Source organism: Lutjanus erythropterus, chromosome 2 (assembly GCF_056507025.1).
Source record: "Lutjanus erythropterus isolate fLutEry1 chromosome 2, fLutEry1.hap2, whole genome shotgun sequence".
NCBI lineage: Eukaryota > Metazoa > Chordata > Actinopteri > Lutjaniformes > Lutjanidae > Lutjanus > Lutjanus erythropterus.
Window position 1 is genome coordinate 13,789,902 of NC_139318.1, and position 27,278 is coordinate 13,817,179.

The 27,278-nt window shown below is 39.8% G+C and overlaps 1 protein-coding gene and 5 non-coding genes across 6 annotated transcripts; 3 read left to right on the plus strand and 3 right to left on the minus strand.

Annotated features, from left to right (window-relative positions):
- The first annotated feature begins 1,719 nt into the window (after positions 1–1,719).
- Positions 1,720–1,791, plus strand: trnae-cuc (transfer RNA glutamic acid (anticodon CUC)). The gene has a single exon. It is a non-coding gene; the product is annotated as a tRNA-Glu (tRNA).
- Positions 1,792–3,959: 2,168 nt separating this feature from the next.
- On the minus strand, positions 3,960–26,946 carry stimate (STIM activating enhance). The gene is made up of 8 exons (XM_084729082.1): positions 25,197–26,946; positions 20,924–20,972; positions 20,726–20,821; positions 20,468–20,589; positions 20,094–20,206; positions 14,048–14,125; positions 13,646–13,789; positions 3,960–5,908 (listed from the first exon to the last, which is right to left on the minus strand). The coding sequence occupies exons 1-8, from the start codon at positions 25,420–25,422 to the stop codon at positions 5,795–5,797; spliced, it is 942 nt and encodes a 313-aa protein (XP_084585208.1). The 5' UTR covers positions 25,423–26,946; the 3' UTR covers positions 3,960–5,794.
- On the minus strand, positions 7,347–7,419 carry trnar-acg (transfer RNA arginine (anticodon ACG)). The gene has a single exon. It is a non-coding gene; the product is annotated as a tRNA-Arg (tRNA).
- Positions 7,939–8,011, minus strand: trnar-acg (transfer RNA arginine (anticodon ACG)). The gene has a single exon. It is a non-coding gene; the product is annotated as a tRNA-Arg (tRNA).
- Positions 11,063–11,134, plus strand: trnae-cuc (transfer RNA glutamic acid (anticodon CUC)). The gene has a single exon. It is a non-coding gene; the product is annotated as a tRNA-Glu (tRNA).
- trnae-cuc (transfer RNA glutamic acid (anticodon CUC)) lies at positions 12,809–12,880 on the plus strand. The gene has a single exon. It is a non-coding gene; the product is annotated as a tRNA-Glu (tRNA).
- Positions 26,947–27,278: the final 332 nt, after the last annotated feature.

The following is a 27,278-nucleotide window of genomic DNA, read 5'->3' on the forward strand; positions in this document are numbered from 1 at the left end:
TGTGTGATGATGATGGACAAACTGACTCACTATTTTAAAATGACAAACTCTGTGACACAGAGAGAATCTGAAAGCTGCATTCATTAAGTCCTGATTTAAAGATTTATATATTTAGAGCAATGATACTCATGTTGCAGCCTGCGGGGCAAAAACTGGCCGCTGATGGGATGGCCCTCTAATCATTTTGACACAGTTCAGTGAGCCTGTCCTCAAAACTTAACGCCATAGTTGTTGCTGCTGGTATCTCTTGACCCCTGACCCTGTCACAGCATTTTGTGCCTACATTGCCCCTATCGGTTGTGTGTGTTGCATTTTGCATTTTCTGAGGATGTGCACAACCGATGCGCCAGATGGATGCATGATATGCATAACGTAAAGTATATCACCGCCCTAAGTCCATGTGACGTCCACGAATCCTAAAGCCCAGAAAGTTTCATAAAATATCATATAAAAACAATATGAACAATGATGTATGACTGACGCAAGGATAGTTTTTTGTTGTTGTTTTTGTTTTTTATTAGTTTTTTACTATTATGTTAATCTGCAAGCAGTAACAACATACTAGTAAATAACATCTCAAATAATTTTTCCCATCTTTTTTCATTAAAATGTTGTTATGATATAGGGGCATGATAATGGGGCTAGACATTTCATTTTGTATGCACTACACTTTTCATTAACATTAAAATAAACTTACTCTGGCAGGTCTGTGATGATTTATGATTTTTTTTCTTTGTTTTACTTCATTAGGAGGTAATTATACTAATTAAGCAAATTGTCCAACATGCATCTCTTAGCTACTAAAGTGAATTTTTAATCCACGTGGCCTATGCATGACATTTCAGTCATAAAAGTTTAAAGGAAACACCACAGATCCTGGAAATTTCTAGTAGACTACATTTCGTGATAAAGAGCTTACACATGCTGCTCACTCTGTTTATGTTCATGGTTTATCTTTATGTTTCCAACATTTCAGTGACTGCATGATGGAGTTTTCAGTGAAAGCTTGAATGAAATGAATGAAAGCCTGTTTATTAACTGGCCTCCTGTCATCCTGCAAAAGTGGCTCTGAACAAGGTCAGTTGAAAACCCCTGGTTCAGAGGAACGAAAAAGGCAAAGACATGCAGTCTCACTCCTAATGTGTAGGCTTATGTGATTATTCCCACTGGATCCAATCAGACCTGTAATATTGACCATCTGCTTAGTCTACAATAAATACATGTTTGCTTGTTGGATCTTTCCAAGTGCTGAAGGTAATGACCATCTCTTTGTGTATGTTTACCTACTCTGACCAGTTAAATATCTCCCTCACCCTCCTCTAACAACTTAAACTATAGTATTGCAGCCTGTACTTGGAGCTCCACCAATGGCTTTTAAAATCATAACGACAAACACAACAAATTATATACTTGTGTCAGGCAGGGCATGAAATCACGGTATAAAGTCGGAGTAATAGATGGAAAATTGGCGTTTGTGTGTTATCTGAAGCTGATGAGCTACGATGTAATGTATTTTTAAGAGCCTCTGAAGGATGACCATGACTCCTGATGCTAAATAAGAGTCTTCTCTTCCTCATGTATTTATGTTTCTGAATCTATGTTTGGACACACAATGCTGACTGGAGACTGGATGGTTGTAAAAGAGACCACACCTCTCCATAAATCTGTGGTATGAACTCCTCAAAGCGCTGTGTTTAGTGGTAAGAAATGCCTATCACCTCCCTGGTGGTCTAGTGGTTAGGATTCGGCGCTCTCACCGCCGCGGCCCGGGTTCGATTCCCGGTCAGGGAACACTGTTTTCACGTAACGCAGGTAATCAGTACAGTGGCAATCGAATCCCAAAGGGCAACCTCTGCGGATTGTGGAGGATTAAAGATATCTTGCTCCTCAATGTTTACAGTATATGCATAAATAGATGCTGATACACAGAAATAAATCAATTAGAATCTAAACAGTAGCACATTTTTATGAATTACATTAAATTATTACTGTATTTCTGCAGTTCTGCTTTTGTTTATTTCTGTATTATAAAAACTCATATATAGATTATATATAGATTATTACAGCTCTTAATATCAAAAACAAACTTAATTATATTTTATCCAAAAAGTAGTAACAGAGTAAATGCTACAGTTTAATACAAGTGAGTAGGGTGGAACTGCAGATACAAATTTAAGTACACAAAACAAAAAAGATCAACACACCAACACACATTACATATTCTGCTAGCATTGTCTGGTGTTTGCTGCCCTCTACTGGGTTTATTTATTGCATATAGCAACTACACAATACAAACACATGACAAGAGCTGCCTGCTGCTTATTCCAGCAAAATCTTTGTCCATTTTTCTGCATTTTTGTTTTTTCTGGCTAGATTTTGGCCAAACTGAAGTCCCTGCTCTAATTATCATGGTTTGCCACTGATGGCAGCCAAATAAAATATAGAACCTCTCTGCAACACCAATCCAATTTGTGAAAAATTGTATTTTATTGATTTATGTTGTGAATGTAGTGGAGGTAACTGAGAATATTGCTGACTGGCCCGTGAGGTTATAGTAGCCTGAACCCTTAGTGCTGAACACTGCCAGCAGAGGAGCATAGTGCATACGTGCATGCACACATACACACACAAACCACAACTAAACGTGGATATGCTGCTACAGGTGCCTGTTGTGTGATGACAGCAAATTTGTATTAGACCTTTTGTTTGTATGAGAACAAAATCATTCAGCCATTTAGCTGGATCATTTATCCCAGACTTTCAAGAAGTCTCAGACAATGTCTCATATGTCACGATTCACATGTTTTATATTTTGTAGGCTATAGGCTACATATTTATTGGAACTTGGAACAATTAAATCACAAAGGTCTCATGTGAACTCTTAAATAGATTAGCAGATGACCTTTAGCAGGAATAGCCTCATTTGTTGTCATATTAGATTGAGGTAAAATAATTTTAATAATTTTTGCATTGTGGTGAAGGACAGCTTACAGCTTACGATGTACCTTAGCAGGTCTTCCTGAGGGGCACCTGCTAAGAGATAGTCTGGGAAACACTCGTAGGAAAAGACATTCATTTGCTAAGGTATATGGAAACTGGGAAATGTGGCCCTGAACAGTTTGTCTCCTGACATGCTGACAGTTGTACTAAATTTTTAGAAGGAAAGGGTACTCTGATCCACTGTGTATGGGACTGTCAACATTTTCAACAACATTGGGAAAAGGTTGAGACCATATCTGAGGTTGTTGGAGGGAAGACACATCACCGAGCAAAACAGTGTGTACAAGGATTATTATTGAAAGAACATTATTGCTAGTTTAAAACACAATTTTAATTGACTTTGTACTCCTGCAGGACAGGAGGATGACAACTCTTATCTCAGAGAAAAAAAAAGAAACTTTTGATAAATGTATGGGTGAAGGAGATGACATCTTATACTGCCTTGTAGAGACTGACTTATATAACCAGAGGAAGGGCAGGAGAATTCAGTGTGGAAACCCTTCTTGGAGTCTCTTGGTCATCAAGTTACACAATCAGTGTTATTTGTTTTTATTTCTTATTCTTTTTGTATCAATTAAAGTGATGTTTTCATGTCCAAGACTCTGGGAAGAATAGCCCAGTTGGGCTAAAAGAGATCCATATAAAAAAAATAATAATAATAATAAAATCAATCACTATCTATGTTGTAATTGTTTGTATTTTTGTCTTTTGTTTTATTTTTTCTTATCTGATGTTTTAATTTAATTTCTTTACATGTGTGAGGAGTTATGATTACGTTTCATTGTTTATTTGTATATGTGAAATATTATGCAAAAATATTGTTTAAAAAAGAAATAAATCTTTGTTCTCCATGGAGAGACAACATTCTGCAACAGTCAGGGAAACATGTTTCTCAAATCCACTAACACAATGTTAACACTATAACCCAAACTACAGTACAAATGAATCAGCTATCGAGATAGTGTATCACATCCTTTATTGGAAAAAGCTTTTATAATGATAATATACCTCCATCACTTGCCTTTGTAATCATCTAGTAGTTTCACTTTGCAAAATACTAAAAAGCCCTCTTTGTCCTGGTTGAGCTGAGAGTTACGATAACTGCTGCGAGCGAGAGGCTGTTCTTTCCACTTTTAAATATGCACCATCATTTATTCCCTGACCAACACGCCAAAAACATCATAATGAATCATCACCATTACCATACTCATCACAGTCACAGTTTATGTCACTCTCCATTTACTTTAAAAAGGACCAGCAGTCACACCAACAATGCACACTTGAACACATGCATCCAGCACACGCCAGCACATAAACGTGTATTATACACTGACATGCACACACACACACACACACACACACACACACACACTTTCTCTGAACTGTCTGGTCCACAGTCACTTAACAGTTTAGAGGTCTATGCATGTCACATTCTTAACATCAGAGCCTGCTGAATGCTGCTTCATGCCTGAAGATCTTGAGCTCTGGATAAAACAGTCCAAAAAAAAAAAAAAAAGTCAAACGAACAAAAAACAAACAAAACACCTGCTGGTAATTTCACTCAGGCACATTATTGTAACAAAAAATAACACAAACATAAAAGGAAGATGAAAGTTGTGATGAATGGGAAATTGTGCAAGAAATGGTTCCCATATCTACTCTCCCCGTTGGAGTGAAGGAATAAAGAACACTTTTGGAAAAAGCATAGTCACCTTTTTGGCCCGAAAATGACACTCAAAACCTATAAAAAAAAAAAAAAAAAACACAACTTATAATAAGACAGAAGACATTCAGACAAAGAACAGAGCACATCAGTAAAACACAACAAACAAACCAAGACTGCAGTCTTGTGTCTACAGACAGACAACACTGGCTGAGCTGATATTAAGAGGATGTGGTGCTTGAAGTCTTACAGGTTGAAAGGACTCAGTCAGAAGATACAAAATGGAAGGTTGCTGCAAGCATTAATGTGCTCCTTTTGACACGAGTAACATTACATACAAGATATGCAGTAGTAAAATATGTAACTGTGCTGGAAAGAGTTAAGAGTTGCATCAATACAGTGATTCAAACACTCTTGATGTAATGCTTCCCTAAATTTTGAGGTGTCCACACACACACACACACACACACACACACACACACACACACACACACACACACACACACACACACACACACACACACAGGCCATGGTGGTACGGCTACATGAAAAAACAAAGGACAAAGTTTACATTAAATCAACATTAGGAATACAATCACTTTAGAGGACATGTTAGACTATCAAATGTAACCAACCCTTTGAACCGTTTTGTTTGTGTGTCATTTGGTTCGTTGTGGCCATTTAGGTTCGTCCAACCAACCTGATCCTGGACACACTGCCACTGAAGTTCAAACTTTATTAAACCAGTGTTATCATTTTCCCGTTAAACGTGCATAACGGATTTAACAATATCATGTCCATTCATGGTGGGACTCTATTTCCCCAGTGTCTTTAAACACAACACTTGCCCCAGGAGTGCTGTGCTGAAATGCAACAGTGATCCAAAGCACCTGGTAAACTGCAGAAGCGTCTCCCAGTGTGTCAAATTAAATCCCAGGTGAGACACAGTTTGTGCTGAAGTCCTCCAGGAAAAGTAAAGGGAATTCAGTTACAGTATATTCTTCTGTCATCCTGTTTGCAGAGATCGAGTCGACTCCTAAGGTTGATACAGAATCTGTGGAGGTATGGGGGAATGTTTATATGGGCCTGTGAGCTGAACAGGAATCATAGCGGTTTAGCTAGGCACGCAGGTCAAACTGGGATCCCCATGCGAAGCTTCTTCTTTTTCACCGTCTTCAGGCCAGTGAGTCGGCGAACGTCGTCCTCATCCGACTCATCCATCTCGTCATCTGCTGAGAAAAGAATCTAAAAACCAAGAAAGAGAGATAGACAAATATTAAGCCAAATTGGCTCAATATGATGCAGGGCATGTGGGTACGTGGCTCTCCAACAGGTAAAAAATTACATATTTATGAATAAAAAAATGGGAACAATCTGCTTAAAAATTATTAAAATACATTTATTAAAATAAATACCTCATTGCACCAGATGCAAAATGCAGCAGAGAAACCATATGGGAGTTTTACATTAAAGTACATCAAACAAATCAATTATGTATCCATGATCCTATAGTAAGAACAACTTAATTAATTAATTCAGTACTAGTTAATATAGCCTCCACTTCCAAGCCACGAATAACCAACCACAAATTGTAAATTACACTTTTATGCTGATGACACACTTTTATACTCCACTGACTCATCTCTTTGTCTGGCTGTTGCAAATTTATAAGCTGCTTTTGATACATTTCAGGTCTCTCTCATCAAATATAAGTTTTTAATAAATCTAGCAAGACAAACTGTATGATATTCTCTATGTCACCAAAGAGTATCCACCTCACTGTCCATATCCACAATCTTCCATGTTCTGAAATTGAAACTGATGAAACTTATAAATACTTGAACTGTGGCTGGATAACAGACTCACTTTTAAGGCCCATGTGGAACATCTATCAAGCAAACCTAAGCTTAAAGTTGTTGTAGTGCCAAGTACTGGTAAGGCCCTATACTCAAATACAAATTACTCACAGCAGGTAAACTAGATCCACCTTCTATGTGGTCAGCAAAATATAAAGACCTTGATGATGCTACATAGTAAAGATTGTGAGTTTTCAGCGTTGGTTGTTTCCATAATGACGCATTCACCATGGAACAGGAAGTTGTTGTAACTTCAGTGTGCACTATCCATACTGCCTCAAATTCACATAGCGCCACCTGCAAGTAAGCCTTGTGTGTGTCATCATTTGATTTAGATGAAATTTTCATGGTGTCCTCTTGAATTTATATGTTGGTACATAACATGTAATTAGTGGGTGTTCTCTGGCACCACATAGTGGACACAGGAAGTGACATTTAACTCCATACAATGTCCGAAGCACATGAAAAAATTGTGATGCGTGTTGACCAAGTAATGAAGTACCGTTGTGAGGGCTGGCTTGAATTGATGTAGTATTTTTCAGCTGCCTTGCCCTTTTCTTGCTGTACAGAATAACCATTCCTTGTGAAAGCTTCTGATGACCATCAACTAATAGTGCCAGTGCGTGACCACAAGTGATCACATTATTAATACTCATAGATAGATATTACTGTTGATGGTATGTCTTGTCAGTAAGTGAAACTAACTTGCCTGTAAGACTGTTTCCTGTCATCAAAACCTGGCAGAGAAGCTTTTATTTTGATAACCAACATCAGCTGATGCTAATTCTTTCTGCCTAATAAAAACAGTGCTACTAGGAAAAGGTTAACGAGCCAGCCAGGAGTCGAACCTAGAATCTTCTGATCCGTAGTCAGACGCGTTATCCATTGCGCCACTGGCCCGCTGTGTATGCTCTCTGCTGCTGAAACGAATACGTGTGTCTCAGCACAGCTCGGCCCATCCCCCACAGCTTAGCACTCTGCTGAAAGCACGCTGTAAGAGGCCAACTGCAGCACACGCACAAGCAGTGACTGAAGAAACAAAACTACTGTTCACAACAGAATTAAGACCTGGTTTCTGACAGAAAGTGACATAGTAGTTATATTTTTTGTTGTTTGTTAGCAAAATGAAAATGAAACATGGTTTTTTCACTTTGAGAGACCACATGCAGCATGCATGCAGATATTGAAACGAGCTGTGAAACTGGCACAGGCTTCACAGCTTTGACACTTCACGTGCTAAACTGCCTTGAGAAATAGTTTGTGATCTGAAAATTTACAAAACAACGTAGCCTTCCAGGGTTTTTTTTTTCCAGACTTTGGAAAGCTCCCCCCAATAGCCACAATCTGAGAATAATTCTTTTATTTTTATGAACTCCTGTATTTCAGCCTATGAAAACAGTAACACTGGAAAAAGAGTAACGAGCCAGCCAGGAGTCGAACCTAGAATCTTCTGATCCGTAGTCAGACGCGTTATCCATTGCGCCACTGGCCCGCTGCATGAGTGCTGTCCTGCTGAACATAATACATGTGCTGCAGTGCAGCCCATCCCCCACAACTTAGCACACCCTTGAAAGCATGCTCTGTGAGGTCAGCTGCAGCTTGCATGGAAGTAGTGACTGAAAACTTCTATGATTTATAACAGATTGAAGACCTGATTTTGGAAATAAAGCAGCAAAGCAGTAAATAAATAGCAGGTTCATTTTTGTTGTTTTTTAGCAAACAAAAACAAAACTTTTTCATGACTTCAAACTGCGTTGTGCCTTGCTTTTGTTCCCTCTGGGATGTGGGAGTCGCTGTACTTGCATTTCCACAACTTCTGATACAAATTCTTCTGTGTCCAAAATAGGAGATGATAAATCAACTATGTACGGACTGACTGCAGGAACATGACCAAAGAGTATATTTGACTTTGACTGTGGCAATCATTTGACTAATCTAAACACTTCCAAGTAAAACAATTTTGGATAAACACATGGACTGTGTGTAGCCTGTGCCTGTTACACCCACCTCAGACCAACACAGTGATGTGGGTCAGTAGATGGACAGAACAACATCAGAAAGTTATTCAAGAGGCAGCCAGGTGGGAAATCTAGGATCTTTTCGTTCACAGTCAGACGTGTTATCCATTGCATATCTGGCACACTGTGTTGTGCCACCCTCAGACAACAGGGATCAGCAGTCAAAACCCAAACTTGCATACCTGATTACTTCCTCTTGACTTCTGTCTGACCTATACTTCTCATCTCAGCCTCATTATCTAACCACAGGAAGAACGATGTCACATGTTGAACAGTTTGTTCAATAGCAGTTAAAAGGGAAGTGAAGCATGTTTGACTTTTAAATCAACATCACTTGTATCAAATGTGGAGACAATTCATTAGCAGTTGCTGCCAACTCTTATATTGCTTTTACACCAATATTGGCAGGTAACTGACTCCTTGCCCATTTTAGATAAGTTGCCCTTCATGTTTTTTTTCCTGATGGGTTGCTGGAAGGCTCATGTCTGTATTAGAGAGCAGAGAGAACGGCATTTATAAAAGTCTCTGTGTGTTCAGCTCTCAGTACTTTTGTAGCATCTAACTGAATCTCTGTTGTTTGAAGTTTAGTTTCTGCAGCCCAGGTTCGATTCCTGGTCAGGGAACATATACCTTCTGTGTATGTTTAGGAAGGGAACTTTTCTACTAAACACATTTTAAATGTTGTGGACAAAACAAGACATTTGAGGACGTCATCTTGGGCTTTTGAAAACAGTGAATAACATGTTTTACCTATAATGAAAACACTCATTAGCTTCAGCCCTAGTAATTATAAACTTTGTTTTCATGTGTGACTTTTAAACTTAAGTCTCAGAAACAAATTCAGCATTTCTATAAATTTTCTGCCTTTTTTAAATCTTTTTCCACTTTTTTTTGTTTTGTTTTTTCGCTAAATTTTTGAGCAGGTGATACCCAAGGGACAGTGTCAAATGTGAAGTCGATGTGGTTCTTGACAACGATCAAAGCAGCACTTCTGGGAACAGAAGCAATCATCGGCTCTGAACAGTACATGTTCTTAACAATCACACACTTAGAAGAGACATTGCACTAGTGCCTTTAATACGATAACAGATGTCCCTGGTGGTCTAGTGGTTAGGATTTGGTGCTCTCACAGCCCGGGTTTGACTCCCCATCATAGAGACATAAACTTTATGTGTCGTTATATAATGTGTCACAACAGTTTCAACTACAATGACCCTCTTCCATACACAGAGCTGACCTGGTTTGACTCTGCCCATTAGCCCTGCACAGCAGGGGTTTGCATGACTACCTGATTGAAGGTGTCTTTTAAGACGAGCTTGACAAAGCTCCAGTCAAGTATCTGTAAAGCGGTGGATAAACTGTTGTACACAGTACGTCTCTGGGATAAACATGTGTTTCCTTAAATTCTTCACAATTAAAGCCCCCTGTCGCTTTTATTATAAAGCAGCACAATCAGGATTCAGGGTTTCATAAGCAATAACTTGCCATGACATAAGAGAAACTAAATTTCAAAGCACAGAGATTCGGTTAGAAGCTACAGAGGTACTGAGAGCTGAACATACAGAGACTTTTAGAAACATCTTTCTCTCTGCTCTCCTACACACGAGTTTAATATCACAACACATGCTTGATCGAGGAGGAGAAAGGACGATTGTCCCTGGTTGGCTGCGGTAGGTGACATGTCACAAGAACCATGACCCCCTTTAGGTGAAAACAAGTAGTATTGAAGTAGCCAGTCAGTATGTGTCTCTGTGGCAAACACTTCATTACAGGTTAGTTGAAGCTAATACAAGTCGTTTTTAATTGCTTATGAAACAGTCTCAAGTTAATAATGATGCCTCTATATGACCTACATGAGTGAACAAGCCCATCTGAGAAGATTGGCTATTTCTGTATTATGTGTTATTATTAATGGCTGCCAGCAGGTTAGATTCTCTGTGAAATCAGATGAAAGAAGCCTGTGGTTACATTTGCCCAAGCAAAGTTACAGTGTGTAGTACATTAGCCAGTTAAAATGAAGCAGAAGGAGATTTTTATTTAGATAATTTTATTTTTGACATAATATTTTCTGGCTATTACTAGCTAGCACTACCACTGGCAGATTGTGGTACTTTAACTACTGTCCTCTCAAAAGGCCAGAGATCCCAGCGTATATACCTTGACAGCACTGACAAATGTGACATTCAGACTCTAATGAAGACAAATCCTTGGCTGAAATCTGTTTGTATGATAAAAGGTATAATCTAGTCAGTGTTGATGGTGTCCTACCACCTTTGCCTTTTGTTGTTGATTCAAACGGAAAGTATTTCTACAAGAGCCATGTAGGTGCTGGACTCTGTCACTCTGTGACAACAACGATTTGCTTTGACAACTGTGATATCACAGTATCAGAGATCACATAGTTTCATATGAACACTACTAGTGTCTCTGTGAAACATTACCACCACTAGAGGCAGTATGTGGAATTTCAACCTGTTCAAAGGCCAGAAATTCCACAGTACATGCCTTCGAAACCCTAAAAGCTATCCCTGGTGGTCTAGTGGTTAGGATTCGGCGCTCTCACCGCCGCGGCCCGGGTTCGATTCCCGGTCAGGGAATATCTTTTTGTGTGTCTGGCCCTGTTCAGACCTGGTATTGACAAATATCCTGGGTGATCTGATCTCAAGTGTGCCACTCCAAGAGCAGGTGTGAATGCACCCAAGATGCATTTGGTGATCTGTGTGTGTAACCACACTTTCATTCATGACATGTTGTGTACTCTGAAGGGTGGAAGCAGCTGAGGTTATAAAAGAAGTTTGTTTTATTACCAGTGTTGGTTGGGATGCTATTCTCACAGTTTACCCACAACGCTATTCTGATAGTTCTTGATCCATCTGTCCATTTCCTTCCATTTATCCGCAGATGGGTCACGTGACAATGGACCAAGCAACATGTCCCTCTCCACTGCAGCGCTTTCCTGCTCCTCCATCTTAGCCTGCTCCTTTTGATGCAAGGGACCAGCAATTCTACTCTGAGCTCCCTCTGTATGAACGAGCCTCCCAATGAAACTTGTCCAACTTAAAAAAACAATCATAGACTGCCACACCAGTGAGATGACCTGTCATTTTTTTCAACTGCACTTTGTTGCTGTTTATCTTTGTCTCCCGTCTAACTCCATGCTGTTTCTCACATGTCGACAGGGCAACTGAAAAACACACCTGTGAAGTGATTAGCTGTTTGTGTGTCACTGCAGCACCTAGGGATATGATAGGCTGTTTGTAAGCCAGGGAGGGAACACATGTGGGACCTGTCTGTTAAATGATTGGCTGTTTGTGTGTCACACGTAGCATGCACCATTATCAAGGACTAGGACAGGCTGTCTATGGGCAGGGGTGTGGTAGTTTTTGTGCTTTTATGGCGGTTTGCATTAAATGCATTTAAATTAAACTATCAAACATTTTATCAAACTATTTCTTACTGCTATCTATGATGTATCTATGGCCGATAGCTATTGCTAGCATTTTATCGCCCAGTCCTACTAGTAACCCCAGACTCCCATCAGAGTTCACACTATTTTGAAAGTTGTTGAGTGAAGAAAAACTTTATAAACTTTGTGAAGTTCTGTCTACAATAAATTCTTAATTATTTGTGCCTTCTTGTAAGTTGTACATACATTTATTTATTTCTTTGCGGAAAAGAGAATGTGTCTGTTCATCCCAACATTAATGGCTACAGCTGTTGAACTGCTGGTAAAACAACCTGTTAAAAGCAACAACGCATTTTGCAAATGTGTATTTGTGCAAAGAGCAGGGAAGTGAAATGGCTATGGTGACTGCATTTATTGCAATACATTAAGTTGTTTCTTTTCTTGTAAAAAAACAAAAAAATCCCTCTTCCATTATGTTCAGACATCATCATCTGTGATGTGAAAACATCAGATTTGCAGAGAGTTAGTGTCCCCTGTCCTGCTCATTGTTCATTTGCATATGAAGTTGGGAAGTGAGATCCAATTAAAAGTGGTCCCTTGAGGTGCACCTGGAGATGCGCTGAAATGCCAGGTGTGAGGTCATGTACTTAGAGCTGTCCACTTGTGATCAGCTCACCCAAGATGCATGTTAATACCAGGTATAAACAAGCTGACACAGTTTCAGAGACCACAGAGTTTCACAGGAGCACTACTAGTGTTGCTGTGCACCATTACCACGACTAGAGGCAGTATGTAGAACATCAATCAGTATCCTGGTCAAAGGCCAGAGATTCCAGGGTACATGCTTTTCTGGCACTGATAGCTATCCCTGGTGGTCTAGTGGTTAGGATTCGGCGCTCTCACCGCCGCGGCCCGGGTTCGATTCCCGGTCAGGGAACACACTATTTTCTATCAAGATGACATGGCAATATTTATACAAAAAAAACATGAAACCAGATAATTGAGAGAAATTATGGGCCTAGGGGAGAGTTTCCTGGTAAATGTTCTTGAAAATATACCAGACTGGTATTCACAAGGGGTTGTTGTAGGCAACTGGCTTGGAGTTTCTTGATGACGTTTAAATGCTTATCTGAGAAGCTACTACAGTTCAGTAGTTTAGAGAACTCTTGGATGAGAGGTGAAATGTCTTCAAGAAACTCAAAAACTCCAGTTACCTTCAACAACTCACTAAGAATACCATGAACTGGATGACCGAGAATCCTCACAGACATGCCAGACTGGTGTTATGACTTCATGCACTGAGGGCATATGAATGGTCTGTGTGGAGCAGAGCTCAGCATTGGGCTCATCTGCTTTACAAGCTTATAAAGTAACTGGGAACCACAATTTAGGAAATCATAACAGCTCTAGGGCATATTCCTTTTAAGACTCAGGGTGTGTTCATTTAGTACTTAATAAGTTTGTCCATACCAAGGTACCAATCAGTACTGGAGACCAGAAACAGACTAAAGAGTATGTCATACTGAGAAAAAGTTTCAGAAGCTCAGAGGAGGGCTTTTGTGGTAAAGACAGACATGGGAGAGGCAGTGTGCAACTTCTGTCACAATGAGCATTCACTCTGTCTCCTTCAATGGTTGACTTCAGCTATGTAAGCTCTATTAATAAAAAACTGACACTGTTTGGCTTGAGTCAGTGAGATTACCTCTGATTCGGAGTCGTCATGGGACAGTGCTCGTCTGTAGCGCACCTTGCTGTTCCCCCGTGAGTCCTCCTCTCTCTCCTCCAGCTTTGCTTTTGTCCTGTGCTTCTTCATTAAGAAATTATCTACCACCCAAAACATGAGAGCCTAAAGGAAACACAGAAGATACTGTGGTGAATGATGTTTCCCCATGCAAAATGAATACAAGTCATTTTTATATTATTCACCAAATTTGGGAAGACTTATTTTTACATTCACACACAAACACAAGACAATGGTCATGATATGAACAAACGGGTGATTTAGGTAACCAATGACAGAATCTCACTGGACTTGTGTAGTATTGGTGTTGCAGAAGCTGTGAAATCAGTGTACAAAGAAAACACGTAGTAACGGCAGACTTACATTGATGAAGAACGGAACGATGAGCATGACGATGGCCAGTTCCAGGTCAGGATTCTCAATGGGGTTGAGGAGGGCCAGCTGTGACACACACAAACAAATATGACACACACAGACATAAGCATACACAGCAGCCCAGACAGCACACCTGGCCTTAGACTAGAAAGCAGAAGTAATAAGATTAGTGAGGGCTATAACAGTCTGTGTCTTTGTAAATGGACGAGGGATGATCCACTGCAGCACCCACAACTTGGAACTTGCAAGAAGCTACCAAAAGAAAGAGTATACCAAATTTTACCTATAACCTAAAGGAGTGTTTAGCATATGTGATATACTGGTGAACAAATTTGTTTAAGGGATTGTGAAAGTGTTATCCGACCCCTTTAAACCAGAATGAGCTGTTTTATTCTGACTTAGATGAATAAACACACTGATTATGCGCCGCCTTAAATGCACAAACAGACTGTTTCAACAGCTCTTGTGTCTTCATCAGAAAAATACTGTGTAAACAGTTCTGTTGAGTCTACTGAACATAAACTAGCCTTTAAACCATTTGATGAATGCTGATAAAAGATGAAAATTAGTGTGATAATGTCCTTCATAGGGATAGGTTTTGAGAACAGGTTCCAGTGGAGAACTGGTTGTGCGATTCATTAGTATTGTATGTCTCCAATCCTACAAATTCCTTTTATTGATACCAGCCTGTTTTTCTGTCAGTTTCACATTCTAAACCAATGATGTCAAACTCGTGTGTCTATACTGCTGGAAATTTCCACCAAGAAGAAAGTGTGGTTTCATTTCATAAAGAAAGATGACAACATCCCTAGTTGTAATGTCCATAAAATGATCATTTCCAGTAAGGGTGGAAAGATCAACAACATGCTGAAACAATTTAAATTCAAGGAATGCCATACATTTGACACTTTAAGCACGAGTGCCACTGCTTCCCAAGCAGCGCATCTGTTACAGAGGGCAAATATCCTATGTTACAGTAGCATTAGCAACACATGTGCAGGCTCAGAAGAATTTTTTTTTTTCTTTGACTAAGAAAAACCTAAATGAGAACCTTTACAGAAGAATATCTTTATCACTACCATAACACTGGACCTGGAGCCTTTGTTTATTCAGTTTATGGTAGTACTTAATATCAAGTTCAAAATAACAACTAACTAATATCACATTTACAGCTAGTGGTACTGTATCTGGTAGTTTTTTCCTGCAGATCACTACTGCACTCTGGTTGTGAATAACCACCTCTCCTTTATTCATGTCCCTGGTGATCTAGTGGTTAGGATTGCGTCTACTTTGAGTCCCAGTCAGGGAACACCTAATTATGTCACTCTGAGTACATTAGATGGCACACAGTATGGTTGGACACATATGCATGTGTGTGCTGGTGTGCTCTGCCATTCCACTGACCTACAGGTGGAGGAAGTTCACTAATGTGCCAACAAAGCCAAGGAAGAAAACTGCTCGCAAGTAAACATGAATGCAATCAATGCATGATCTGAAATACTATTTAAAATGTTTCATGCAGAAAGACATCTTTTTTAGAGCTAAGGGACACACCCAATGTGTTCTGGTGCGTAACATCCAATGTGAACATAACTTTTGCTTGTTCTACAAGAAAACTATACAAATGACATTTAAGTGACCTTTGAAGATTGTTAAGCAAGTTTGCTGGGTAATTTTGTGCTTAATCCTAGCTTTCCAGTACCAAAATATATTTTTCTTAACTGGAAATCCACTGCCATAGTAACTACACAATGGACAAACTATAATACCCTGTTTTATTTATCTATGATTGTGGATCAAAAACGTAATAAAGGATAGAGATGCACCGATACCAGGTATCGGTCCAATACTGTCCTCACGTACACGTACTCATAAAACTACTCTGACACCCCACACCTGATACCACGTCATGAAAAGTAGCTGCTCAACACAAGTTAACATCTAAAGAGTTGCAATGATGCAGAGTTCAAGGTGTTTGCCGATGCTTATCCTCCTTTTTTGGTCATGTCGTCATCATCAGCGAAAGACTGGCTGTCCTCAACATCATCCACTAATTATCGCAGCTAGAGATGCACGATCGACCAGCCAGAGACCGACCCTGACCGGTGACCGCCCGGTCAGCGTCTCTAATCCAATTCTGTGCCCGTCATTGTCACACACGTTCTGCACGATGGTCACGCCATGCGCGCAGCAGACAAACTGACCGTGACGTCAACACAGCGCTGATAACGGCTACACACACTCTGACACATGCTTGCTTGAAGCCGGTGTCAGCGACAGATTCCAAGAACAGGATAAAGAGAAGACGGACAGTCTACGACGAGACAGAGCAGCTGACAATGTCGCAAAACAGCCGTAAACTTTGTAGCTCTTCAGGCTAATGTTAGCCAGCAGCAGACTGCTGTTCACAGAGGGACAGTTAAAATCTCACCTCCTGTTCTGGCTGAAGAATAAACAACCTGTGTTGATGTGTCTCCTCAAACATTTTCTCATCCAGACTCGTTTAACTTCTGCATCTGTTTTTCTCACGGCAAAGTTTTACCACAGCAAAATGTTGTACCGTGTCCGTCTCCGGTTTGTTTACATGTGCTTCCAAAGGAGATCACGTGAAATCGCGCCCCGATTTCGCGAGTCATCACATTCAGCTGATTCATAATCTTAATGTAAAACTATAATAAGCCCTGGCTGTAACCTGGAGGACTTTGGAGAAAATTTAAATAGTATTTAATGAATATTTAATAGTCAGTGTCTTATTATGAACATCTAATTTAATTTTTGCTAGAAAAGTTGCAAAAATGTTTGTGAATGCTGTCAATTACAGTTCCTAGAAAGACTGAAAAAATCGGAATCAGCCAAAATCAGAATCGGCAGGTCAGACCCTTATAAAACCCGGAAATCGGAATCAGCTAAGAAAATTGCAATCAGTGCATCTCTATTCGCAGCGCCTTTGGAAACTGTCCATAAAATTCCACCCTAACCCATGTAAAACTGAAATAAATGCACTGTTGAATGTCTCCGCTAATTAATCCAAAACCAAACACCAGTCTGTAATCCTCTTTTCTTCATAATAAGCTGCTACAACTTCACTTTGTGTACTAAATCTTCACCAAAATGGCCTGAAAACACAGTACACCCAACTTCTCTCTTTCAGATTCACAGCAGGGTCAACAAAACTGCTGCACACATGGCACCACACTCATACCTGTCCCCCCTAAACAATGGCAGGTAGGAACTAATTAGCTCTTAGACAAGAGGGACATGAAGAAGGAACTTAAATACTACACATGTAAATGTGTAATTAAAATACTAGTTAAAGTGCTGTAAATGATAATGAGATAATTATCATATATAACACCATTTGTAACAGTATACTTATTTTTTTAAGTTTATAATAATGTTGTGTAATTATATTAAAATATATCTTGTACACAGTCTACTGCACAGCCTAATAAGGAACACAAATCAGTAAAGTAACTTACTACAATTATCTTAAAAATGTCATGTGTACAGTAACTATTATTACACTTGCAGCAGGAAATAGCAACAATGATTCGTTACGTTTAGAAAGTGAGCATCCAATGAAAATAAAATATGTTTTTTAAAGTTATTGTAAGATCTGTAATGGCATTATTTAATACTCATATCCAAATGTAAGTACTTGTACTTGGTCTGAAAAAAAAAGTGGTATCGGTGCAGCCTTTTCAAGGCAGGAATATTTATTTCGCCTGGCTGTCTGTGTAAAAGGTACAGAGGTGGAATGGGGAGAGGGGGTCAGTTTTGCTCAGCCTCTGATCCATCAAAGGAGGTAATACCAGAGCCATAACAGAGCTGAGACAAAGTCTGTGTAAAAGGGTGCACCATCATGGCAGGTCAGTGTGCTGATTTACACAAGTTACATTTTCACTGCTGTTTGTGACTATGATATATAAACTACAGTGGCTGACAAGGGCAATCGCACTGCATATACAAAAACAATTTATGTGTACAGAAATGAGTTGCATATGCATAAATGCGCTGCATATAGGAAAACAAATGCAAAAGGAAAACGCTGCATATCCAGTCATATAACGGAAGTGCTCCAGGCCTCTATGGGCAGTGCTGAGCTTCCACCTCAGAGACAGACAATGGACATATCAGCGTATGGTATGGAGCAGATGAAGGAGTGAGAGAGAAGAAAAAAGTGATGAATATATATTTTTTTGCTCTTTCATAATACTGAAAAAAAGATTAGGGCAAAATGTTAAAAGAAAGAAAGAAAGAAAGAAAGAAAGAAAGAAAGAAAGAAAGAAAGAAAGAAAGAAAGAAAGAAAAAGAAAGAAAGAAAGAAAAAGAAAAAGGGGAAAAAAAACATACCTTTTTATGCGGCCTCTCCTGACTCCAACTTTCTGCCAACTCCTGTCTCTCAGGTGGAAGCTCAGCACTGCCCATAGAGGCCTGGAGCACTTCTGTTGTATGACTGGATATGCAGCACCTTTCTGTATATGCCACACATCTGCCCTTGTTGGCCACAGTAATAAACTACAGACTAATTTCACATACTTTTTTTTGCCATCTGAAAGGGGCATGCCAGAAAAAGTTTGGGAACCACTGCACTAAGCAGACACAAACACAGAGACAGGCAGGAGTAGAGAAATCCTCCCCTCAGATCATCAAACAAGGTGATCTTCTTAACCCAGGAACACATAAAGAGCTTCCATTATGAATCCATGAGGTTATCAACTCCGTGTGTGATTAGAAAAGAGCAGAATCACTTGTTGACTGGTGTGCTGTTGAGTTATGTCACACCTCTTTTGATTCCAAGATGCTGGCTCGCTGTATAAAAGGACACACTGGGGTGGCTTTATGCCAGCGCTGCTTGGATCATACACAAAGCTGGCTTAAAGGCAAGCCTTCGTTGTGGTGATATTGTGGGATTTCTGTGTAAAAAGGGCTTTTGACTTCAAAAGGTACGTGTACATGAAACCAGTTTACTGTGTGAAGCAAGCATCAAAATATACTTGAAGTATTTGCTCAAGTCAACAACGAGTCTTGTTGAAACTACATTTTGTGCAACACAACATGTTTAAGACTTGTAAAAAAAAAGTGTTCCCTGACCGGGAATAGAACCTGAGCCACAGCGGTAAGACCGCCGAATACTACCAGCTAGACCACCAGGAAATGTCCAGCTGTATAGGGAAAGCATGTTCTCTGGGATCCAGGGATGCCAATGTGCTCTTCAGTGTCACTTTTTGGTTCATTTTAGCTGACAAGTATCAATTTTATGAAAACTTGTACATGTTTCAGCAAAAGACACCTGAAATAGCTAAACCTCGACTAATAGGTGAACTGATATTGAGGATCTTGAGGAGGATGATAGGCTGGTGGATAATCTGAGTGGGCTGATGACACATCTTTCTTGCTCTTGTGTTTGTATAATGGGCTGCTCATGTGGCCCACAGAGCGACCAGCCCACTGGGATTCCTCCCAGAGTCTGACTATACTCTGCAGCGTTTGTCACTTTGCCTTAAGACAAAATACTGTACTTCCGCCGTTCTGCTGTTTACTTGTCATGACTTTGCGAGGGATTGACGTCCTGTCACTGTTCCAGCTGCTGATCCCCAAAAGTAGAAAGGGAACGGACGGCTGTTCATTTGTGTTCAGTGGAGTGGATAACTCCACGCGATTCTGTAATAGCGACTTGGTGAAATATCGTTTAAGTCTGAAGCAGCAGCAGCAATCATTTTCGAGCCGTGGGCTGCTGCAGCAAAATGTATATAACAGTAACAGTGAATCAGTCTTTGTTGACTGTAGGTGCTGTCCCGTTTTTCTACATCATTTCTGCCACTTCTCCTCCTTATCTCAATGAGCATCCATGAAATAAATGTTATTTTCCCTTGGCTAATCCACCTGTTTTGGTCAAAAAGCATGTTTATAAAGTCTCAAAAGAATGCTGCAACACTTTTAAATGTCTTAAATTGAAACAGATAATTATGCCATTAACAGGGACCAATTTCACCCGTAATCTTTACAAATAATTTCTCTTTTTGTTCCTGACCTTCTTCCACTGGGGGATGAGGAGGACCAGCATGATGAGGACTTTCTCAAACATCATGATGAGGATGTAGAGGATACACTGGCCCAACCACGCTGTGCACTGCACGGGCTCTCCTACACAAACAGGGAAAGAGAGACAGGCTGCTGTGCAAAAATCTGCTTAGGCATTCAGATATATAGCACAGATCAGTGTTAGCTTTCACTGCTTCAGTTACACAAACTGTTTTAGAGACAAAAGAAGGCACTGGCAATGTAAGACATGACACTGCAGTACTGCAGTGCTGAGGGCAGCTACTGCCCTCCATCGGGCATTGCAGACATTTTAGGAATGTGCTGGGGCTCCCACTTCACCACTCACACACACGCGGCTCTCACCGTATTCTCCAAAACGTAGAGAGTCCCACTGCCTCCACTCTACAATAGCACTGACGGCTCTCACCCCAGCATAGATCAGCAACATGCCCAGAGAAGCATCCAACAAGAAGTTAATGAGGTATCTGCGAGAGACAGAAAAGTGAAATGTGAAACTGCAGTTAGAGTTTTCCTTTATTTCATCAGCTTCTTGGGAATTTATCTGTAACAAGCACAAATGGGGAGATCTGTGGAGAACGGTCAAAAAGAGGATTGACTCACAGCGAGCAGGGATCCTCCTCTGTGAGGTCTGACAAATAGACATTAGCAAAGTGGATAAATAACATCCCGATGGCCTGTTTTGAGGTGTCCAAGAACCTGCAGAGAGATAGGACAGTTGATATGCCTCTGAGGCACTCCGGTGGGATTCATCTGATGCCTTTGCAGAGCAATGAATTTAAGCTGGCTCAGCTGCCTTACCAGATCCTCCAGGGTCTCCTCTCATGTTTTGGCTCCCTGAAGCGTTTCACTGTGGAGGAAAGAGTGTGCAACAAAGATAGTGGAGTTTTACTACACATCACTCATACATACACAGAATTACTCAAACAGAATCTCCTTTGTGTTCATTTAACTGAGTTACAACCCGCCTGTGAGCTGTCGAAGGTCCACTGAACATTTTAATGGCTTTGTAGGTTATTTGTTTGGTCCAACTGAAAGTCTTGCCTTGTGCTGACATATTAAATTTATGATTTCAGAAATGAGAGCTGACATCCTCATTTTGAGGAGTTAAACAATCACACAAGTAGGCTCACAGCAAGTGAGACATCAAACAGTTTGTTGCTGAACAATCAGAATTGAGCGGGGGCAATATGCTGTTAGTCACAGAGGAGGCAGAATTAGTGGTAAAGAACACAACCTAAAACCTGCTAATTCCACAATGAGCAGCTGTAAAATCATTTATCAGTTACCCTTATTTTCAGCTCACTGCTAAGTTGACAGGACACAGAGAAATGTTTCTTTCAAAATGACCAAAAGGGAGACGTGGATCAGACAGGAAGTTCTTCAGTGTTTGGTAATCAAAATTGTACATCTGGCCTAACCAAACTGAGAAACAAAGTAGTGAGTGCATCTGTTTATACAAACAGGCAAACAGTCAATATATTGTATTGATACTTTGTTAATGGATTTGCTGCTCTTCTTTATCAGCAAACAAATGGATTTTGGATTGCTGGTTAGACAAAAGAAGAAGAATAAGAAGTTAAAGACATACCTTTGGGCTTTGGGAAATTATGATGAGCATTTTTTTTTTGTCATTTTATAGACTTAAAGGTTGACTGATTAATCATGAAAATAATCTGCCAATTATTAAATAATGAAAATAATCATTAGTTTCAGAACTAATCGTGTGGGCAAAACATTGTTCTCAAGGTAACAAACACTACAACACCTGTATGTGTCAATTTGACTGCCACTCTGGGGTGTCTAAGTTAAGGCCTTTTTAGAAGTTGTCACTTTAAAGGATGAATGAAGAGTTAGCAGCATCTAATGGTGAATTTAAAGACTGCAAACATGCTGACTCACCTCCCCCTTCTAAACATGTAGGAGCACCATTTTTATGCATAAAAACATAAAGGCTGTATGTATAAATGGTGTTTAGTTTTTCCATAATAGGCTACTGTAGAGACATGGTGGAACAAAATGGCAGTCTCTGTGGAAGAGGACCTGTGCCCTCTGTAGGTTCATTCTGAGATAACAATTCATATTTTGAGATTATCATACACTAACGAAAAGATGCTTTTGAAAATAATATTCTATTTCTGCCATATTCTGCCAATAAACCCCGATAAATCCTACACACTGGACATTTCATTATTCCCTCTGTGTCAAAGAGTCAGTCATGGGGTTTATGCTAGAGGGCCAACCACTGAAAGCAGTGACATGTCCAACACTAATAAAGCTCCTGCTGTTCTTCACAATAGTGACTTGTTTTCATGACACCCCCACTACCCTCTTCTTTTTATTCCAGTGACACAAAGCTGCATGAGAGGGCAGCACCACCACATTATGATTTACTTTTCTATCATCAGGCCCAATCCCAATGTCCCCTCTAAAGCCTTAAACCCTAAACGCTCATGGCCTTTAGCTGGTACTGTTTAAGTGTGAGAGGCTACAATGGCTTGGAATACTATAAACAGGATTGGGACAGCACTTTATGGCATATTAGTTTAAAACATTTATCAAAAAAACCTTTCATCACCTCTTGCACATTTTAATGTCAATATGTCTTCATCTTTGTTTTTTGAGGTTTTACTTCATTTTATGTATGTACTATTTTAATTGCCTGATGTATTTGCTTCAGTCCTGAAATACTGTGCATGTAAAACACTCTAATAATGAATTGATGAAAATGTTATATTGCAATTATTCTGACTGAAATTGCAATTACCAGTGGAAATCATAATTTTTGCATTAACATTTTATTTTTACTGAAGAAAACAACAGGAACAACTATTAATATGTGATGGTGTGACATTAGTTGGGGTCTGTACCAAAGAAACATGCTTTCTTTATCTGTATAACAAGATTTTCAGGTCAGGGCATCTCTGAAGCACTACAATACTTCACTATAATGTTGTTTTCTCACATAAATATATATATATTTTTTAAATGTGATTTGGCTCTGGTTCTGTGAATTTGATATTGCACTTGGCCATGTTGCAATCTTGATAATATTGCGATTAATTGTGCAGCCATATCATGTACACTTACTTAACTTTTTTTTTGCAGAGTTGTAGATGCTTCTATCGTGCTCATTTACATTTTTTAAATGCTCCAGGGTTTCTGCATGTTTAACATTATCAATGCTATGAACTGTGAGTAATTCCCTCAGAACTTATGGAAATTGTGCATTAAGGGCTCAAAAGGTCTATGAAAGAGAGCCTTGACAGATGCAGTGATTTGACAGTGGGACAGTCTTCAGCCCTCGCAGACTTACCAGGAACGAACCTTAAAGTCTGTGAATGTGGGCATTATGATTGGGCCTAAATGCATTGTTGAAAACTGCGATACCTCAGCTGGGCTATTACCGTCTACACGAGCCCCTGAATTCACAGAGAACACATCAAACAATCTCGCTTGTCAAAACTTGCACTAAATACCGTAGTGTTGCCCAAACATCTACTTTTCTGTTTTCATGTAGGCAGGCTACAGTGCGAGCTGTGACCTCACTTTCTGTTCTGAGCACAAGTGTGACTTCAGACTAAACACACCCAGCATGCAGCTGGGTGTGATGTGAACGCAGGCGGAGGCCTACTCCTTCTGCCTCAACTCGAGGGAAAACAGCACCAAAATGCTGATCATTCCTCACTGCTGCAAGGCTGGGACACACAAAACTGAGACTGCTCTCATTAGGTCATGCAGCTGTCAGTGCTGTGCCAGACCCTGACTGAATGGAACCACATTAAACCCTACATGTTATTTTTCTTTCGATGCCAAAGTTTCCCCTGTCTATCTAAATATAAGGTCCACTATTCATCTCGCCTCCTTAGCCAAACATGGAAACAAACCTGAGCAGATGATTCACAGGAAGAACTTAAACAAGAATGAGCTTAATGGACAACAACTGTGAAAAATCAGTTTGTGTAATGTAAATAATGTTTGAAATTCACACATACTAGTTCCTACAAATCACTTTCAGACAGTACAGAGAAACTATGACTATTACTGTGAAGCAGCTGCAGTAGGGCTGTTTGAAGATATTGACACACTGTTATTGTGTTTTACAAAACATATGGACTCTAAAAAACACTGTATCATGACACACGCAAAGGTTTGTGGTTCATTTCGTGCTGTGTTTTAAACCCCTTGGCCGTTAGATAGCAATTTAACAATCTATCTTACTGTTCTGATTGCATAAAGAACTTCTAACTCAGATTTTATACATATGGTGGTCTGTTCTTTACACTCTGGCAGTTTTTCTAAAATTAGATTAAAAAAACATCAATATATCACCTTGCTTAGAGTATTGCAATACATTGAATCATAAACCCTGTATCATGATACGTATCATATTGCCAGATTCTTCAATACACAGCCCCAAGTTCTGGGGTATACTAAAGTAGTAGTCCATTTAGATAGTGTAGCTAGTCTTGGCTAGTCTTGGACTTAGCTAAAGTTTTTCTAAATACACCGGGCACATGTTGTGTCTGTAAATCTAAATCTAAATCTAAAGTGAATTAGAGCTGCAGGTGCTTACTGCCGTTTAAGTGACTCTCCAAGTCCATTCCACTGCCATTGCTGCCTTGACTTCATGATTTTTAATTTTTTTTTTTTTTTTTTAACAAACTCTGACTGCCACCTGCATTGCAAAAACCTTATGTGAAAACCACAGCAGTTTCCTGTTTTTTCCAGGATTTTTCATGACTGAGTTTTAACCTCAGAGGAACAAGGTATTTTGCAACAGGAAAGGTCAAACAAGTTCCAGGAGCTGTAAAGAGTGCGCAGCTTTTTATTACGACCACAGCCAACAACTTCAGCAAGAGAAGAAGTCACCAGCCGTGGTATTAACTTGAAGTGAGGCCTTTCTATCTTACAATTGTTTGCTTTTCCCTGTTATAGACTCGGGTATGAGCCTCCCAGCTGAGATCAATATCGCATGTGATTAACCGAGTGATGCTATTGGATAATTGTCCTGTTCCGTCAGCAGCTGGAGTCAGATATCTGACACACACACCAGACCTTTGGCCATACTCACACATCAGCGTGCTGAAAGCCACCACAGCGAGGAGTCCTTGCAGAAAAATCCCAAACGAGTCCATCAAGGCGCCATTCTCACAACCCCGGTTATCAGTACCCGGCGTCGAGCTGGAGGACACCGACGTGTTGGTAAAGGACACGGCTGGCAGCCCTGCTCCACCAGGACCTGCCAGCGCCACGTCTCCCAGCTGGGACAGCATGTTGACCCCACTAACAGCATCCATGGGACAGACTAATAAATAAAGTCGACGGCAGTAGCTTCTCACACAGACTGCGCGTGCTTCCCGGTCCTCTCCAGCTGTTGTTGGTCAGCTAATCGATATGTTAAGCTGGACAGTCTTCAGTGAAAGATGGTGGCATCCTCTCCTTTCCAAGCAAACACTCATTCTCCTTCAGGCATCCATACAGACATAGTTGTTTGGGTGACAACAGAACTACAGTCGTCCCTTTAAAAACGTAACTGGAAGTTGTGATAACGTGCTACGTAGCTGTAACTAGACTTAACTCGTCTCATCACGTTAAAAAACAGAACTGCAACATTAAAAATCAATAGCTGGTTTCGCTCAGAAGGTGCGTGCAGCAGTGAAAACCTGGAAGCTGCGAGCTAACACTAACACTAGTACACACAAGTTAAACCTGTGTCATGTAGCTACACAAGTAAAACCGACGTTATAACTTCTTTTAAATGTGCTGTATAGCGCGGGTCAACCGGTAAAAAGAGATTTTGCCGACAGTCAAACGTCCACGGTAAAAGGGAGATGCAGCGGCTGAGATGCTACCTACCTAGCTAGCCCCAAGCTAACTACTCAGATGCACTAAGCTAACGCTTGGCTAGCAAACTTGAATTTTCTTTCAGACACTGAAAACCGCGCGTGCACCGGTTACTCATGACTTTCACGGCTGTACATACTGCTCGTCTGAGTTTAAAAATTGAATATGAAATAATTGCAGGTCACGGTTCGCGTATATCCAGCTGCTTCCCTACCCAGCAGTGCCCACTCGTGTTGACAGACGTAATGTCATGTGACCTGCGTAGCCACGAAATACATGCTGGGAAATGTATGACAAACGCCAGGAGCCGCTGCTCAGAATCGAAAATCCCTTCAAATATTGTTACCAACAAAATGAATGTATAATGTAAGATTATCATTAAATTAATTTTTTTGTAAACCAGGTGCTTTCAATTCGGACACATTGAGGAAAATTGTTTTCCTAATGAAATAGTGTAATTTATTTCTATTAAATATTTTGCTTACCTATTGAATATTTCTTTAAAACATTAGTTCAGCTGTCATTTAGAATGACTGACATTTTTATGAAAAAAATGATTGTAAAAAACTTTTATATATTGGAAATATATTCACTAATGTTAAACAAATACAAAATGAAAATTGGACATTAAATTGAAACATCGCTGTACATGGACTGAAAATAGCAAATCAGTGAAAAACAGAACTTTGTAAAAAAAAAAAGAATTTGAAATACTTTTAATATCTTTGATTGTTAGATGATATCTTTGTCATTTTCTGTTGTCCTGTTTTTACATTTTGATGTGGTGATGTTTTGATGTTTGTATGCTTGAAATTCTGATAAAGAATTTAAAAAAATCTTGCATCACTTGTTTGGATTCACAGAATATGACATCTTTTTTCATATTCTGGTTCGTTTTTATGCCTTTACTCTGAACAGCTGACAATATGACAGGAAATGAGGACATGATAGCATCAAAGGACTGCAGGTGAAACCATGGCCACCACAGAGAACTCGCAGCCTCGTGCATGGGACGCACACTCTACCACCTGAACTATAAGATCAACCATTTGCTCATCATTTTGACAAAATTTTATATCCACAAATCCAAATTCATTGGCAAAACAAAATTTTTAAGAGATGACCGATATCAAGCAATAGATTTTTTTCTATATGCATTGTGCTAACAAAACACTGTTAAAACATATCTTTGAAACACGATAATTATTTAAACCTTTTTTAATCCTTTGTTTTACAACTTTTGTCCCCCTGGCCTGTCATAGACTCAACTGCTGTATACGAGTTTGAATGAAGTTATGGTTTGGAAAAA